The sequence below is a fragment of the Ceratotherium simum genome, chromosome 26 (assembly GCF_057802395.1).
Source record: "Ceratotherium simum simum isolate JZ-2026a chromosome 26, ASM5780239v1, whole genome shotgun sequence".
NCBI lineage: Eukaryota > Metazoa > Chordata > Mammalia > Perissodactyla > Rhinocerotidae > Ceratotherium > Ceratotherium simum.
The window spans coordinates 34,252,447-34,268,513 of record NC_141925.1 but is presented as its reverse complement, the minus strand read 5'-3'; the positions used below and the strand labels follow the sequence as shown (position 1 = coordinate 34,268,513).

The window sequence follows — 16,067 nt, the reverse complement described above, 5'->3', positions numbered from 1 at the left end:
TTCCCACGCTGCAGAGTTCCTTGCTTCTCACTCCTTTGTGGGAAAAGCTTCCGCCCCAAATCGAAAAGACACAGTCTGGAAGTTCTCCAGAATGTGGCCAATTCCTCTAAAATGACAGCTGCCCAAACCTCCCACACAGAGCCTGGAGAACCCAAAACCAGGCGTCCCTTCCCAAGGCCACACCTGGGTTCTGGCAGGTTTTCTGGGCCAGGGTCGGGTGGACTTGGGGTCAGAGCTCGGTGGGGCTGACGGCCCCAGCTGGGGTCCAGCCTCACCCTGCCTGGGGCAGGTGGCCTGGCCCCTGGGGCCTGCCCGGGTCTCCCCACCCCTGGTCCGCCCGTCGCCGGTCCCCGCAGCGCCCCCATCCCCGGGTCCCCCCACCACCCCCACCTCATTACCGATGCCTCCTCCCAAGGCCCGGGACCCAAACTCCGCCCCCTCCCCCTCTTCCTTATCTCTTTTTCTAACCTTTTGCATTTTTTAGTCTCATTTCCTGTCGGGTTTTGCATTTCCCTCCCCCGCCCCTCCCAGCCTGTGACACACTTTCTCTCCTTTTTTCTCTTTTGCCTCCTCTGGCCTCCGGACTCCTGCCCGGGCTGCGCGCAGCCCCCTCCCGGCCCTGCAGCCCCTGGGCGGGCGACGCCCCTCGGACGGTCCGGGCGGCGGGGACCGAGGGCCGGGGCGCCGGGAGGCAGCCGGCGGCCTGCGCGGAGGAGGCGCCCGCGCGGCTGGCGGAGCATGAGCGCCCCAGGTAGGCGCGGCGTCCGCGGGGGGAGGGGTGCGGGGGGAACGCGGTCGTGGTGGGGGATGCGCCTGGGGGGAGCACGGGGGCGCCGCTGGGGGGATGCCGCGCGGGGCGCCGTGGGGCAGGGGGCGCGAGTGGCTGGCCCCGCTCGCCCCCGCGGTGCTGGGCCCCCATCCCTCTCGCGCCATCTCTTTTTCCTACTTCCCCTCCTTCTCTCCACCCTTCCTTCCAAACCTTTTTCTTTCTTCCACTTTCCACCTCCCTTATCTCTCCTCCGTGTTCCTCTCGGATCGTCTGTCTCTAAGTGGCTTCCCCTGGCAAAGTCCTCGCGCCCCTCAGAAAGGACAGGGATGAGTGGGGGGTCGGGTGCAGCGGCCCGGCAGGGTGCCCCTCGGTGCACCTGCCCCAGAGGGAGGAAAAGAACCTTTTTTAACACCTGAAAGGACAGGAAGTTTCCAGACCACAGCCAGGCCTGACTCAGAGGCTCCTGAGAAGGTGGGGCCCCCGGGGGTAGGAGGGGAGAAGGACAGCCCCTCCCATGGGGAGTGACGGCAGGGGCCCGGGAGGGGCCAGAATGAGGCCCTAGTGGCCTCGGGCCTGGAGTCGCCTTCCTCGGGACACTTGCCTCCCGCAGGACACTGCCCAGGCCAGATGGCCTCGGAAGCTCTCCTGAGCTCTGGGCACAGGGAGGGGAGCTGGGTTTCTGTCCCTTTAGGGTTCAGAGCACAGTTGGAGGGGGCCACAGGGGGACAGTTATGCTGTAGGGAGCAGCCTCCCCAGCTGGGCCTGCCCCACCGTCAACAGGTTTGTCGAAGCTGGTAGCTCATGAGCGTCAACAGAGGGCCACCTGCACCAACTTGGTCTTGGACCAGACTGACCTGTGTGTCCGGCCTGTTCCCAGAGCCTCTGATTTGTAGGTGAACAAGTTTCTCCTGACATTTATGACTCCTCTTGAAGGTGTAAGGTTACTGACCTACCAGAAAGGAGAAAAACGGTCAGTCACTCAGTCACTCAACAATTACCGAGCAACTACTCTGTGTGTAGTGTGTGCTGGAAATCCCGTGCGCCACTGATTGATGCGAGGACAGGCATGTAGCTCAAATGCTGCGCTTCTGTCCTTTCCCTGAATCTCCACTTCTCTCCACCCCGACGGCAGCTGTAAAGAAGTGATGGTTCCCAGGTGGGCCAGGGGTGACCTGGGGCCAAAGGGAGCCTCGGACCCAGCCTTGTCACATCCCAGAAAATGGTTTGGAGGTACACACCCGTATCACAAAGGAAGGCTGGTAGCCCCACCCGTCCAAAGTCTTGAGTCTGCAGGTGAATGATCCTTTGTGTGATTTTTTTAAAATTGTGGTAAAATCCACATAACACAAAATTAACCATTTTTAAGTGTACAGTCCAGTGACATTAAGAACATTCACGTTGTTGTACACTATCCATCTCCAGAACATTTTTGTATTCCCAAACGGAAACTCTGTCCCCATTAGACCCTAACTACCCCCGCCCCCATTGTACTTTCTGTCTCTATAAATCTGACTGCTTTAGCCACCTGACATAAGTGAACTCCTACAGTTTTTGTCTTTTTGTGACTGGCTTATTTCACTTAGCGTAGTGTCCTCAAGATTCATCCATGTTGGAGATGTGTCAGAATTTCCTTCCTTTTCAAGGCTGAATCATATCCCGTTGTCTGGATGGACCCTGTTGTGTTTGCCTGTTCATCCTTTGTGATCCTTTAAAGTGACTTGTAAACGTAACTCTTCTTCTAAAGATGATGGGCCTTGTTTGAATCAGTCAGTGGGCACTGTCTAGGTGGCGCTGTGCTGTGCGTCGTGGGGACACACAGAAGGAACGTGAGACCCAATGTCCCTGCCCTGAGTGGGTCGTGTGTACGGCGTGTGTGTGCTGTGATCCAAGTGTGGCTGAGACTCACGCTAGATGGGAAAGAGTTGAGGGAAGGGAGGATGGCGGGAGGTACATTAGGAGATGGTAGGACTCAGAGGGCCCAGGGATTGATAGAAGGTTCCAGGTGGAGATTGTGCTGGAAGAGCAACCTCCTGACGTCCTTCTCCACTTTCTTACGTAGTGTTTCTCCACCGCTGTGATACGAGACTTGCTTCCGGGACTGAAGGGCTGTGGCTGGTTTTGTGGTGAGGGGAGGGGGTGGAGGAGAACGAGGCTGCTCCTCTGCGTATAGCTCCTCATAGTACTTCGTGCAGGAAGGCCAGATTGAGTGCCCGACGTTCAGATGATTGTGATGGAAACGAGCGTCAAATGCTGATCACGGAGCCTCCTCATGTCAGTTTAAAACTGCGTTCCGATCTCTCTTGCTTAGCCCCTGCACCCAGCCTCGAAGACAGTGCCTCCTGGTAATTGGGACGGGGGTCAAGTCCCAGGTGGGCCAGAATTCCCAGATGAGCCCCTGACACAGAGAGTGACTGCTGTTGCTTTGCAAAACCAGATCTGTGAAACTTGGGTTAAAAGAAAAAGTCAGGTCAAGGGAAGAAGGCAACCACCTTTTGGGTCTGTGGCTGTGTGGGAGAGTGGGAAGGAAGGTCACACTGTGGCCCTGGACATGTGTTGCAGTCTCGACTGCTCATCTGTGGTCGCCCTTTGGCCTTGGACAGACCTGTCATCACTTCAGATCTCTGAGGGTCCTTTCTCTTCAGTGAGCTCAAGGTATTAATACTGATTATTTTCAGGATTGTCAGTTACACCAAGCATAAAATGAAAAAACATGAGATGTGACATACTCTTAACTTTGCTGTTATTCCCGAGATCTGGTTGGACGTTGAGGTCCAGACCTAGGGCGGGAATGCCACCTTTCCCACAAACACCAGCTGGGTGGACTTCGTTACTTAGTTTCCTGGTCTGCAATCCCAGTTTCCAGGGCGATTGTGAGGATTAAAAGAAATCTACCCTGTAGATATACCACATTCTCCCATCAGTCTAGAAAATATTTGAATTGATTTAAATATGGGAACAGAAAGAAAAGGAAAAGACAACTTTCGAGGAAGGCCCTTAAAAACCCTTTTGTGCTAAAGGAAACTTACCCAACGGATTCCCAGATGCCAGCACGGGAAGAACACGGCTAGCGCACATTACATGCAAAGAACACACCCCCAGGCATCGTCCCCCAAACTCTCCTTGAGCTACCCCTGCTCTGCGGGTCAGTGGTTTTAATGCGGTGACTATTTTCAGGACAGTAACCTTTTTGGTGCAATTTGTTCAGGGCTCTGAGATTATAATGGTCGCTGTCAAATTTGTATAATGGGTGTCCGTGGACTGGTGCCAAGGGGTAATAGAAGTTCTCCTGTTCCTGCCTCCTCATGCTCATGCTCTCTCGCCCCGCTGCAGCCCCATGGTCAGGCTCTCCCCCAAGCACATCTGTTATGTCACAGTTCTCTGGGCCTCCCCGCTCCATTGGGGGGCCGTTCCTCGGGGTGTTGCTTCTCACAAGTGAGTGGGCCAGAGGGAGGAGTGTGCAAACTCCATACCCCAAAAGAGAGCTCCGTCCTCCCCGTGTGGTTTCTCTTTCGAGGGTGTAACCTTCCTTCCTGCCCCCACTCCAACTCAGGAATGTGCAGTCTTTATACGCAAGTATGACAGTGACAAGGCAGGGGCTCCCCCATGCTCTGTCTCACGTACCTCACAGATCCTGGTGGTGCCACAGGCAACAGCTGTCAGACTTGGCTTTTTACAATCACTGCCGTCCCCTGGTGCTGGCCCCGTCCACTAAGAGGCAGGATGCTCTAGTGGAAAGACCTATGAACTTGGAGCCAGGCAGACAGGGCGTGGATCCTGGCTCCAACACGTACCAGCTGTCTGACCTCAGGAAGGTCACTGATGGCTCTGAGCCTCAATTGCCACATGTGTAAAATGGATATAAAAATAGCACCCCTAAAATAACGTAGACCGGAGTGTTCCCAAATGCACCGTGTTTGTTAAAGTGCTCAGAGGGTTTCTGCTTTTAAAGTTTTACTTCTGATTTGGTTATTTTTGTTGGAGTTGGGAGTAGGAAGTAGAACAGAGTGATGAGTTCTATGCAAAACAGAATCTATATGACAAAGAGCTATTTCCTTCATTTACAAAGAACTCTTACATAGAAATCAGTTAGACACAGGAATCAGCAAACTTTTTCTGGAAACGTTCAAAGAGTAAATATTTTAGGCTTTGTGAGCCAGATGGTCACTACTCAAAACTGCTCAGCTCTGTCCTTATAGCGTGAAAGCAGCTGAGTTATGAAAGAGTGTGGCTGGATTTGGGCAGTGGCACAAAATGGGCAGTGCAGGATTGGGCCCTTGGCCATAGTCTGCCGACTCCTGAGTTAGAGAACTCAACCCAAGAGAGAAATGCTTAAATGATATGAACAAACAGAACATGGACAGATCCATCAACACACTTCATTTACGATGAAATCAATGCAAAGTAAGACAACAGGGACGTACAATTTTTTCACCTGTCGGACTGGCAAAGATCAAAAAGGTTGATAAAACCTAATATTGGCAAGAGAGAGGGGAAGTAGGCATACTTCTATGCTGTCGATTTGACAGTACAGCAGTGCTTCGCTTAATGGCAGGGACGTGGTCTGAGAAATGCGTCGTTAGGCGATTTCGTCATTGTGTGAACATCATAGAGTGTACTTACGCAAACCTAGCTGGTATAGCCTACTACACACCTAGGCTACATGGTACTCATCTTATGGGACCACCGTCGTCTATGCAGTCCATCGTTGACCAAAACATTGTTATGCGGCCCATGACTGTAAATACCAACATGAAAAATGAATAAACCCTCTGGCCCAGGAATTTGCTTCTAAGAAACGATCTGACAGATAGATTTGTCCATCTTTTTTTGCATGCTGATATTAATTGTAGCATTATTTATTATGGGAAAAAGCTTGAATCCACAAATGTTCCTCAACAGCCGGGTCCATCCATACAGTGGAATTCTGTGAGGCTATCAATGAGACGGAGGGGGGTTTAGGGGACATATGGGAGTTTCTGGAAGAAAACACTCACATATCTAATAAACTGCTCTAGTAGGGACCTCTGGGGGACGGAGGCTCAGTGGGCGATGGGGGATGAATTTTAATATTTATTTCGTATTCTTCTCTTTTGTTTGTTTGTTTTACCACGAGCGTCTGTTATTGTTACGATTAAGAAAGGTTAAGAAAAGCGTGGCAAAGGTGGTCCGATGCTGCCTGGCCTGGTCCTAGCCTTCCTGGTTCCCACCTTGCCCACTCGCAGGAAGTTGTCCTCTTGTAGTGACTTCTGATTCCAGCTGTGTCCCAGGAAGAGGAATCACAGGGCCTCAGCGCTCCTGTTGAAAGACAAAACTGGTTTAAAAAAATGATTTTGGGGGGGGGCCAGCCCGGGGCCATAGCGGTTAAGGTCATGTGCTCTGCTTTAGTGACCCGGGGTTCACCGGTTCGGATCCTGGGCGCAGACCCACTCACCGCTCATCAAGCTGTGCTGAGGTGGCGTCCCACATAGAAGAACTAGAAGGACCTACAACTATGACATACAACTATGTACTGGGGCTTTGGGGAGGAAAAAGAAAAAGAGGAAGATTGGCAACAGATGTTAGCTCAGGGCCAATCTTCCTCAAAAAAAAAAAAAGGATTTTTTTTTAAATTAAGGTATAGCCCACACACAGTACGTGTCCCAATTCTGAAGTGCACTGTTGGTGAATTTTTACACACACCCATGTAGCCAATCACCTAGGTAAAACTATGGGTCCTTTCCAGGCCCCCCGGGGGTCCTCATGCCCCGTCCCAGTTGCCAACCCTCCCCCACCCATTGCCTGACCTTGAACTTCACCTAAATGGAATAACACAGCATGTTCTCTTTTGTCTCCAGCGTGGGATTCGTCCCTGTTGTGTGCGACAGTCGGGTGGGGTTTTTTCGCTGCTGCATGGTATTGCATTGTACGCATTTCCCTCAATTTATGTATCCATTCTCCCGCTGACCAAATTTGTGTTGTTTGCCGTTTGGGGCCTATTGTGAGAAAGCTGCTATGACACTCTTGGAGCAGTCTTGGTGGCCGTGGCCCATTTTTTTAATCTGAGGGCAGACAGAAGCCCTGTGCCAGCGTTATTCGAGGTTTAGTAAATTGTTATTTCAGTGGATAAATGTGGGTATGAAGTAAAACTGCGCTTTATTGACATTAGTGCTGTGTTCCCCTGCCTCTGAGTAAGGATTGTGTGATTCATTGAAGTTTTCTAAGAAGAAATGGCCTTTTTTTAAGGGGATCCGAGTGTAGTTGGTTCAGGGGGAAATGTCCAGTTGAATAGTAATGATACCTCGCACGTCTCTCCAGGGCTCCGTCTTCAATTCTCAGATGCTTTTTGTAAACCAACTTGTTAACCTCCACCGGGCCTGGGGAGCCTGCGGAGCCGTGACCCACGGTCAGCGCTGTTTGTGGGGGGATAGGCAGAGGCGCGTGGAGATTCCCCATTCCTGTGGAGTTCTCCATCTTTGGAAAGCGTGTCTTCCTGTACAACCAGGGGGCCCTGGAAACGCACGGGTTCTGAGTTCGGGGAGGTTTTAGGCCACAGAGGAAGGTAGTTTTCTGTCACTGCTCCGAGTAGGGGAGACCGCCTGACAACAGCAGAGCAGAGGGCTGTTCCCGGGAATGGATCAATCTCTTTCTGCCTTAACTTTGCATAGAAATTTTATATCATGTTGTGTCTTGCTTAACTAATTTTAAAACACACTTTTTAAACCCAATCTTTTCTGTCTTGTGGCAGAGTCAGACCAACTGGGCCTGGGAGGCCCTCTTGCCCTAAGCCCATGACTGTCCTTCCTCCTTCCACCTCTGGCTCTCCCCTCGTGTGTCTGGGCCCAGGGCCTCCACCGCCCAGGCCTGCCTCTGCACGCAGGCACCAGAGCCCGCCTGGTCTATCCGAAGATACTTCCCTAGCAGTTGTCTCCTTTCTCTCCTGCGTCATCCATTTTTTTTCCCTCTCTACAGGGATCATTCGCATCAGAGTACAGGTCTGCTGCAGTCCCACCCATCTTTAAAAAAACAAAACAAACCCGCCTTGATTTCATATTCTCTTTCAGCTATCACTGCCCTGCTCTGCGCCCCTTTTGTATTGGTTTGCTGGGGCTGCTGTAACAGAATCCCACACACTGGGTGGCTTAAACAATGGAAATTTATTCTCTCACAGTTCTAGGGGCTGCAAGTCCAAGATCAAGGGCTGGTTTCTCCTGAGGCCCCTCTCCTTGGCTTGGAGACAGCCGCCTTCTCTCCGTGTCCTCACGTGGTCTTCCCTCTGTGTGTGCGCACCCCTGGCGTCTCTCTGTGTGCCCAATTTCCGCTTCTTATAAGGACGCCAGTCATATTGGATTAGGGACCACATCAGCGGCTTCATTTTAATGTGATCACTTCTTTAAAGGCCTTGCCTCCAACTAAAGTGGCATTCTGAAGTACTGGGTTTAGGGCTTCAGCCTGTGAACTTGGGGGGACACAATTCAGCCGATCACACCATTACCGCAAATCTCTTTGAAAGTGTTGTCTACAGTCTCCGTCCTCAGTTCCTCGCCTCCCCTTCTGTCTTGGACCCACTTCATTCAGGGTTTTGCCACAAAACTCAATTTAAATAGCTCTTATCAAGGTCACCGATGGCCTCTGAGTTGCTAAGTGCAGTGGTCCACCCTTAGTCCTTACAGGACCTGACCTCTCAGTGGCATTTCACACAGTCGATCCTTCTCTCCTCCTTGGGACGCGGTGTGCATTTGGCTGTGGGGCCCTCACTCTTTTGGCGTTTCTCCTACCTTACAGGCCCACTCAAGGTCACAGTGCCTTGGGCCTCTTCCTCCTCTGCTCTCCTTCCTGGGTGATCTCATCCAGTCTCTCACGGCTCTAAACTCTAGCCTTTAATAGCCAACTGTCTCGACTTGTCTACCTGGGCATGGAGTAGATCCACCATCAAACCACTGATTTTTTGATCCCTAAGCCCTCTCTTCCATCCTGCCAGGTGCTCAGGCTTAAAAACCTTGGAGTGTTCTTTGCTTCCTCTCTCAGGAATAGGAACGTGTCCCCTTGCTCAGCACAGAAAACCCATTTGCTCTTGCTAGGTCATGAAGAATGTCATTCTCTTGCCTTGTTAGTGCATCTTTTGGTGGGGAGTTGTTTATCCAGCAGATGGGGCATAGTGTGGTGTACTGGAGAGACCCCTGGGTTCAGAAAGGGGGGATTTGGGTTCTGGGCCACAAACCCATTGGGCATTCTTGGCCAAGTCTCTTCTCCTCTCTGGGCTCAGTTTCCTCAATATGTGAAGTGAAACAATTAGACAGGGCTTGAGGTGGCAAATGGGTTTCATCTTGAGGGCCAGTTCCGGGCAACTAGTCATGGCTTGCTGGAGAAGGACCCAAGCTCAGTGGAAGAGAGTTCTGTGATCGACTGCCCGTGTCTGCTGCGGGTGTAAAACTGAAATTTGAAGACTGGTGCCCCAATTAGTCATCCAGGCCCTTGCTCTTCATACCAAGAACCTTCCAGCTTTAAAAATCCACGATTGCTCCGTGACCTTGAGCAAATCACTTCACTGTCCCAAGATTTTGTTTCTTCACCGGCAAGATGGAGATAAATAATCCTGCCTTCCTACCACACAAAATTGCTCTGAGAAGCATATGAGATAGTGGGTGAAAAATTGCTTTGAAAATAACAAAACGTTATATAAATGTGAGGTTTTATTATTATTAATTGACCTCCCTAGTCATGAATTCCTGTTAGTCATGCCTTCCTCTGAACCATCTGATTGGGCTGGGCAAAAGGCTTTGCTGTCACTTTCCCCTCCCTCTGGCAAGACAGTGCCATTTGGATTTGCCTGGTGATGAGAAGGAGGGGAATTAACATGGATGTTGGGTGTGGGGTGTGATCTTTCTGTGCTTGGGAGATCTCAGCATGTTTAACACCCCACCCCGCCCTCCCCCGCCCCAAGCAAGTGAAAACCAGAAGGCTTTGTCAGGTGGCCGTTCAGCTAGCGTCATCATCCCCACCACTTTGTGACACTTCTCTACTACAGGTGGGGAAAAATCTTCCCAAAGTAAATTTTTGTCTCCCTTAAGGGTTCATCCTTATTATCCAAATCTCCGGAGTTAAATTAATTCTCCATTTGGGCAGCTGGGAGCAGTAGGTCTCCCTGGAGTGCTGCTGAGTGCAGCTCTGGTTAATTTCTGGAGTGGACACATGCCTGGCAGCCTGTGGGGATCCAGTGGAGACATCCAGATATATCTATTTGTGTTACCTGATGAAAAAACATCCTGTCCCTAAAACTACAAATCTCCCTTCTTTCACCTTGAATGTTGTTAATGCCCTGTGTTTTCTGCCAAAATCCCAAACAGAGCCTCCATTTGCAGCCTCCTGTATGCATTAACTTTTCCCAGAGACCCAGGGGAGCCATCTGTTCTTATATTATTTGGTTTAAGCAAAGCTTTGGGGCATTTCTTCTTGCCAGTGGTATATTCTGAGTTGGATTCATTGCGCGGGCTCTTATTTATTAGCGAGTGTGTTTTATTGTAATGTGTTTCATTTCCTTCTGTCTTTTACTTTGAGCTTCGTTCTGCAGCCTTTGTCACGGGCAGTGTTTGGTGCGGTGTGAAATGAGAAGCATTCAAAACTCTTCTAAGACATAAAGGTTGCTGTTTTTTGCTCTTTCTGGTTTGATTTTTTTTTTTTTTTTTTTTTAGTGGCATAAAAATAAAGGACTTGAGTTTCCTGTAGGACTGGAAAGAGTGAATCAGATTTTTGTTTTGTTGAAAACCTGAAAATCTCAGGCAGGAGTTGAGAGTCTCTGGACAGAGCTGAACACTGGGTTTGGGGGTTCGGGGTGAAGCCCCTTGCTGATGGGCCATTCCACGGGGGAGGGGGTGGCCACCCACGGAGACAGATTTGAGAGGGACCAGAAAGGTTGCCTGAGTCAAAACACTGCCCGGGGCCGAGTGGGCATTGGCACTCCCTGCCTTTCCTGTTTCGTATAGCATTTTAGTGATTCAGTGCCTGGGGTTACTCACAGAATAACGAGTATGATGAGTGTGGCTCTACCTCCCACCAGCCTTGCGAGCTTGGACCAGTCCTTGAACTTCTCTGCACCTCTCTCCTCATCTGTGAAATGGGATAACAGCACCCTTTTCCCAAGAAATTAAATGAGATGCCGTATGCCAAGTGCCCAGCACGTGCAGCGAGCACGGCACTCAGGCAGACACGCGATAAGGGAGAAGTGTGCACTTACAATACTGGTGCACTGCTCCTTAGCAGCTGATCCAGGGCAAGTTCTGAAGGGTCCCTGTCCAATCTAAAATCGAGAGTGAACCATTTGCAAAACATTTGCTTATATTCCTTTGCCTGATCCCGTAGGTTAATATCCATTACTCCCATTATCCACTTATCCATTCCTTAACACGGACCCGGTGACTACCATTCGTGGGCACTCCACTGGGTGCTGGGGTAAAAAGATGAAAAGCCAGGGTCCCCGCCCCAGCAAGCCTATAGTCTGGTGAGGAGACAGTTAATTGCGAGATAACACAGTTTCGATAAAGGAGGTATACAATGAAGATGGACCTGAGGGAGGTGTGTACCGGGTCTGCCTGAAGGAGTCAGGAAAACCTCCCACGGCCTGTGGAAGCAGAAATGAGACTGGGAAAAGAACTTGGCTTCTGCCAGGCAGGGAGGTGGGGAGAACCTTCTAAGCAGAGAAACAGCAGGTGCAAAACCTTGGAGGTGTGGTTAGTGTCAATGTCAGAGAAAAGATGTGAAGGTGTGGGGACTGGGGGGAGGAGAGGCCGCCGAGAGCCCCGGGATGCTGCGCCAAGGAGGCAGATGCTGGCCTGTGGGCGAGGGCCAGCCGCTGGGGCGTTCTGAGCAGGGGCGGTGAGCCAGGATGGGCGTGCAGGTTCAAAAGATCGCGGACGGCAGCATGGAGAACAGATGGGAGATTCAAGGCAAGAGGCAGGGCTTGCTCTAATGGGACAGGGGCCAGGCTTAGTTTATTGTTATTTTAAGTAAACTTTGTATTGAAAAATAACATTCATCCAAGAGATGTGCACAGTTCACAGCGTGCAGCACGATGGATTTTCACAAAGTGAGCACACCCATCTCTCCAGCACCCAGATCAAGAAACAGAACATAACCAGCTAAAAAATAATATTGTGATCAATAATAATGACTTTTAATATAATAATAATTTTTAGTATAAGTATGTACCAAATAATGCATGGGACATTCATGTTCTGAAAAATTATTGGTTGATATTCAAAGTACAGATCTAATTGGGCACCTGTATTTTATCTGACAACCCTGGCTTCATCCGTGTGTTGCATGTAGCAGTAGTTCTTTCGTGTTTTTATTTATGAATATTCCACATTTTTTCTCTACTACTATCGATGGATATTTGGGTTGTTTCAGTTTGTGGCTGTTATGATTAAGGCTGCTATGAGCGTTCTTATACATATCTTTTTGAGACACATGCTTGTATTTCCACCCAATCATGGATTTGCTGGATCTTAGAGTATGTTCGTATTCAGCTCTAATAAATACTACCAATAGTTTTCCAAGAACGTTGTTCCAAACTACACCCCCATCAGTGATTGATGAGAGTTGCAATTGCTCCACATCTTTGGTCTCACATGGTATTGTCTGTCTCTTCGTTTTAGCCATTCTGGTGGGTGTGCAGTCAAAACAATTTTGTGGTTTTAATTTACATTTCACTTATGACTAATTAAGTTGAGTACCTTCTCCTGTGTTTATGGGCCATTTCGGATATCCTCAAATATTTTCCTCATTTTTCTATCGAGTTATCTTTTTCTTATTGAATTGTGGTAGTTCTTTATATAGGACAGGCAGGAGTCCTTGTCAGATATATGTATTGCAGATATCTTTCTTCAGTTTGTGGCTTACCTCTTCACTCTCTTAACCGAGTGTGCTGATGAACAGAAGTTTTTAGTGTTAATGTAGTCCAGTTCTTGTGGGTTTTTTTCCTTATGGTTAACTCTTTTTTGAGTCCTGTTTAAGAAAGATTTGCCTACCCCAAGGTTGGTGGTTTTTTTCTAAAAGTTTTATTGTTTCATCTTTCACATTTAGATCTATAATCCATCTAGAATGAATTTTTCCTTTAAAATCAACTTTATTATATTAAATTTACACACAATAAAATGTACTCATTTTAAGTATACAGTCCAATGAGTTTTGATAAATGTATATACTCATGTAACCATGACCACAACAAGATATAGAACATCCCCATGACCCCATAAAATTGCCTCATGTCCCTTTGCTACTCAGAGTGTGGTCCATGGACCAGCAGCATCAGCCTCACCTGGGAGCTGGTTAGAAATGCAGACTCTCAGGCCCCACCCCAGACCTACTGAATTAGAATCTGCATTTTAACAAGATTCCCAGGTACTTTGTAGGCGCATTAAAGGTTTAGAGACAATCTAAGTTCCTTTAGAGAAAAGTGACAAGCAAAAAATGCTGTTTCTATTGTTATAAATAGCGTAGCCTGAAGCAAGGCAAGGTAAATGATGGATTATTGAGTCTGGGGAAAAAAAATGAAAGAGAGAAGAAGGACTAAGTTGGGAAGAAATTTTCAAGTCGTTACAGGAGCACCCTCTATTCCCCGGACCAAACACCCCTCCTCCTGGAGGCCTGGCCACCCCCCACCCCCCACCTCCCGGTGTCACGGCAGGCGTGAGATCTGTGAATCTCAGGAGTAAGACTTGCAGTTGAGGAGGCCGTGGGCTTGTGGGGCAGCTGCTTCTTGGTCTGGGCCCTGGACCAGAATGGAGAAAGCCATCCTAATGACTAAGTCCAGAAGAGACCTTAATTTTGGGTTGTTGTTGCTGTTATTGTCTCTTTTTTTTAACTTTTATTTTTATACAAGTAATACATATATTGGTTTAAAGCGTCTCCCTCCCTGCCGCTCCCACTCCTGAATCCCACTCCTCTGACTTTTAATCACCTGCTTTTCCGGATGGCCCATTACCCCTTACACCTGGTGTCCAGTATTCCAGTAATTAGACCTTCCTTCTCCTGCCGGGGCTGGGGAGGGAATCGGGGGGTTATCTGCCCCTTTTGTGTATCTTCAACCGGTCCTCCTGGTTTTGGCCCTTCCCTGCATGTCCACCTTCTGTGGCACAAGGTGCCTCTATTCTCTGAGCCTGTCTGGGGTTCTGCAGAATGAATTTGCTTTATCCTTGCCAGCTTTCCTGCCGTTAGGCACTTAGATTTGATCCTTCTCTATTCTAAGTCTTTAAACATTTTTAAATAATAACCTGAATTTCTTTTAAAAATTCAAAAAAAGAATATATACATATATTACAAAGAATACTAACAAAAAGACGTCATATTTCAGTCTATGGGATTTATTTTTGTGAAGGTTTGAAATCCAATTAAATTTATTAAATTAAATTAAATTAATTCCAAAGGGCTGTCCAGTTGTCCCTTTCCCCCCGACCTGCAGCACCGAGTCTCTCTTTTGTCAAATCTGAGCTCGCTGTTCTGTTCCTCAGATCGACTTGTCTTTTGCCAAACAAATACCAGGCTATCTTCTTCCCTGTTTGTTTCTTGCCCTCTCAGGTTTTTGTTTTTTTTTTGCTGAGGAAGATTAGCCCTGAGCTAACATCTGTGCCCATCCTCCTCTATTTTGTATGTGGGATGCCACCACAGCATGGCTTGATGAGCAGTGCAAAAATCCACACCCAGGATCCGAACCCGGGAACCCCAGGCCACCAAAATGGAGTGCTCGAACTTAACCTCTATGCTGGTCCCACTCTGTCTTCTCAGGTTTTAATTGAGCATTTCCCAATTCCATTTGATCTCCTCTCTCAGTGTATCAATTATACTTCTTTTTAAGTTTTTTTTTAGTGGTTGCCCTAGAGTTTAGAAAATACATTTTTAAGTAATCCAAGTCCCCCGGCAAATGATGTCATATTGCTTCCCATGTAGCGCAGGCACCTTATACCAGTGACTTCCCGATTCCACCCTCCTGACCCTGTGAGATTGCTATCAGTCATTTCACTTACCCAGCTGCTGTCGTTACCTGATGCATTGTTACCATCACTTTAAAAACAGTTATATTTTAGATCAATTAAGAATAAGAAAAGTAAAAGATCTTATTTTACTTTCATTTATTCCTTCTCCAGTGTTTTCCCTTTCTTTACATTATTTTTCTTCTGCCTGAAGATCTTCTTTCAACGTGTCTTGCAAAACAAGTCTGCTGGCCATAGATTCTCTCCGTTTTTGTTTATCTGAGAAAGTCTTTATTTCTCCTTCACTTTTGAGGACAATTTTGTTGGGTATAGAATTCTAAGTTGGTAGTTTTTTCTATCTTAATACTTGCAATATTTCATTCCACTCCCTTCTTGCTTGTGTGGTTTCCCATGGGAAGTCCACTATAAATCGTATCATTTTTCCTTTATAGGTAAGTTGATTTTTCCCCTCTGGCTTCTCTCAAGATTTTCTGTTGGCTTTTGGGTGTTTTCGATTTGGATCTAATATGCCTGGGTGTTTTTGTTGTTATTTATCCTCCTTGGCACTCTCTCAACTTCCTGCATTTGTGTGTTTTGGTGTCATTAACTTTGGAAAGTTCTTGGCCATTATTAATTCAATTTTTTTTTTGCTCCCTTCTCTTTTTCTTCTCCCTCTGCTCATCTAATTATGTGTATAATACAGTTTTTATATTATCTGATAGTTCTTGGATATTCTGTTCTGATTTTTTTTCATTCTTTTTCTCTTTGTACTTCAGTTTGAGGAGTTATATTGCCCTCTATTCAAGCTCACTGATTTCTTTCCTCGGCCATGTGCGGTCCACTGATGAGCTTGTTAAAGGCAGTCTTCATTTCTGATACTGCATTTTTCATTCTTGCTTAGAGTTTCCATCTCTGTGCTTACATTACCTATCTGCATGATGTCTAGTTTTTCCATTAGAGCCCTCAACATGTTAATCATAGTTATTTTAAATTCCTTGTCTGATAATTCCAGCATCTGTGTCATATCTGAGTCTGGTTCTGATCACTGCTTTGTCACTTCAAAATGTATTTTTTCTTGCCTTTTGGTACACCTTGTACTTTTTTGTTGAGAGATGTACATGCTGTGTTGGGTAATAGGAACTGAGGTACATAGAGCTTTAACATGAGGATATATGCTAATCTGGCGAGGATTTGGGCTCTATTTAATGTTTGTTATAGCTGTAGGTGCTAGAAGCTTCCAATTCCTTGATTATCCCTGTTTCTGGGCTTCCCAATGTACTCCTCCTTAAAGAGAGTCTGGTTTTTATGGCTCTTTCAGCTACAATCCACCGTGGTACTGGAGCCCTGTTGGTGTG

At 47.8% G+C, this 16,067-nt stretch overlaps 1 protein-coding gene across 4 annotated transcripts in view; it reads left to right on the top strand.

Annotated features, from left to right (window-relative positions):
• The first annotated feature begins 576 nt into the window (after positions 1–576).
• Positions 577–16,067, top strand: part of CARD11 (caspase recruitment domain family member 11) — a 112,435-nt gene continuing 96,944 nt past the window's right edge. For 3 of the 4 annotated variants that reach the window (XM_087417492.1, XM_087417493.1, XM_087417489.1), the window contains exon 1: positions 578–751. In XM_087417492.1, the coding sequence (XP_087273618.1) occupies positions 739–751 (13 nt within the window). In that variant the 5' untranslated portion in view covers positions 578–738. Of the gene's footprint in view, positions 752–16,067 lie in introns of all 4 variants that reach the window. The other variant, XM_087417491.1, reaches the window with a different exon arrangement.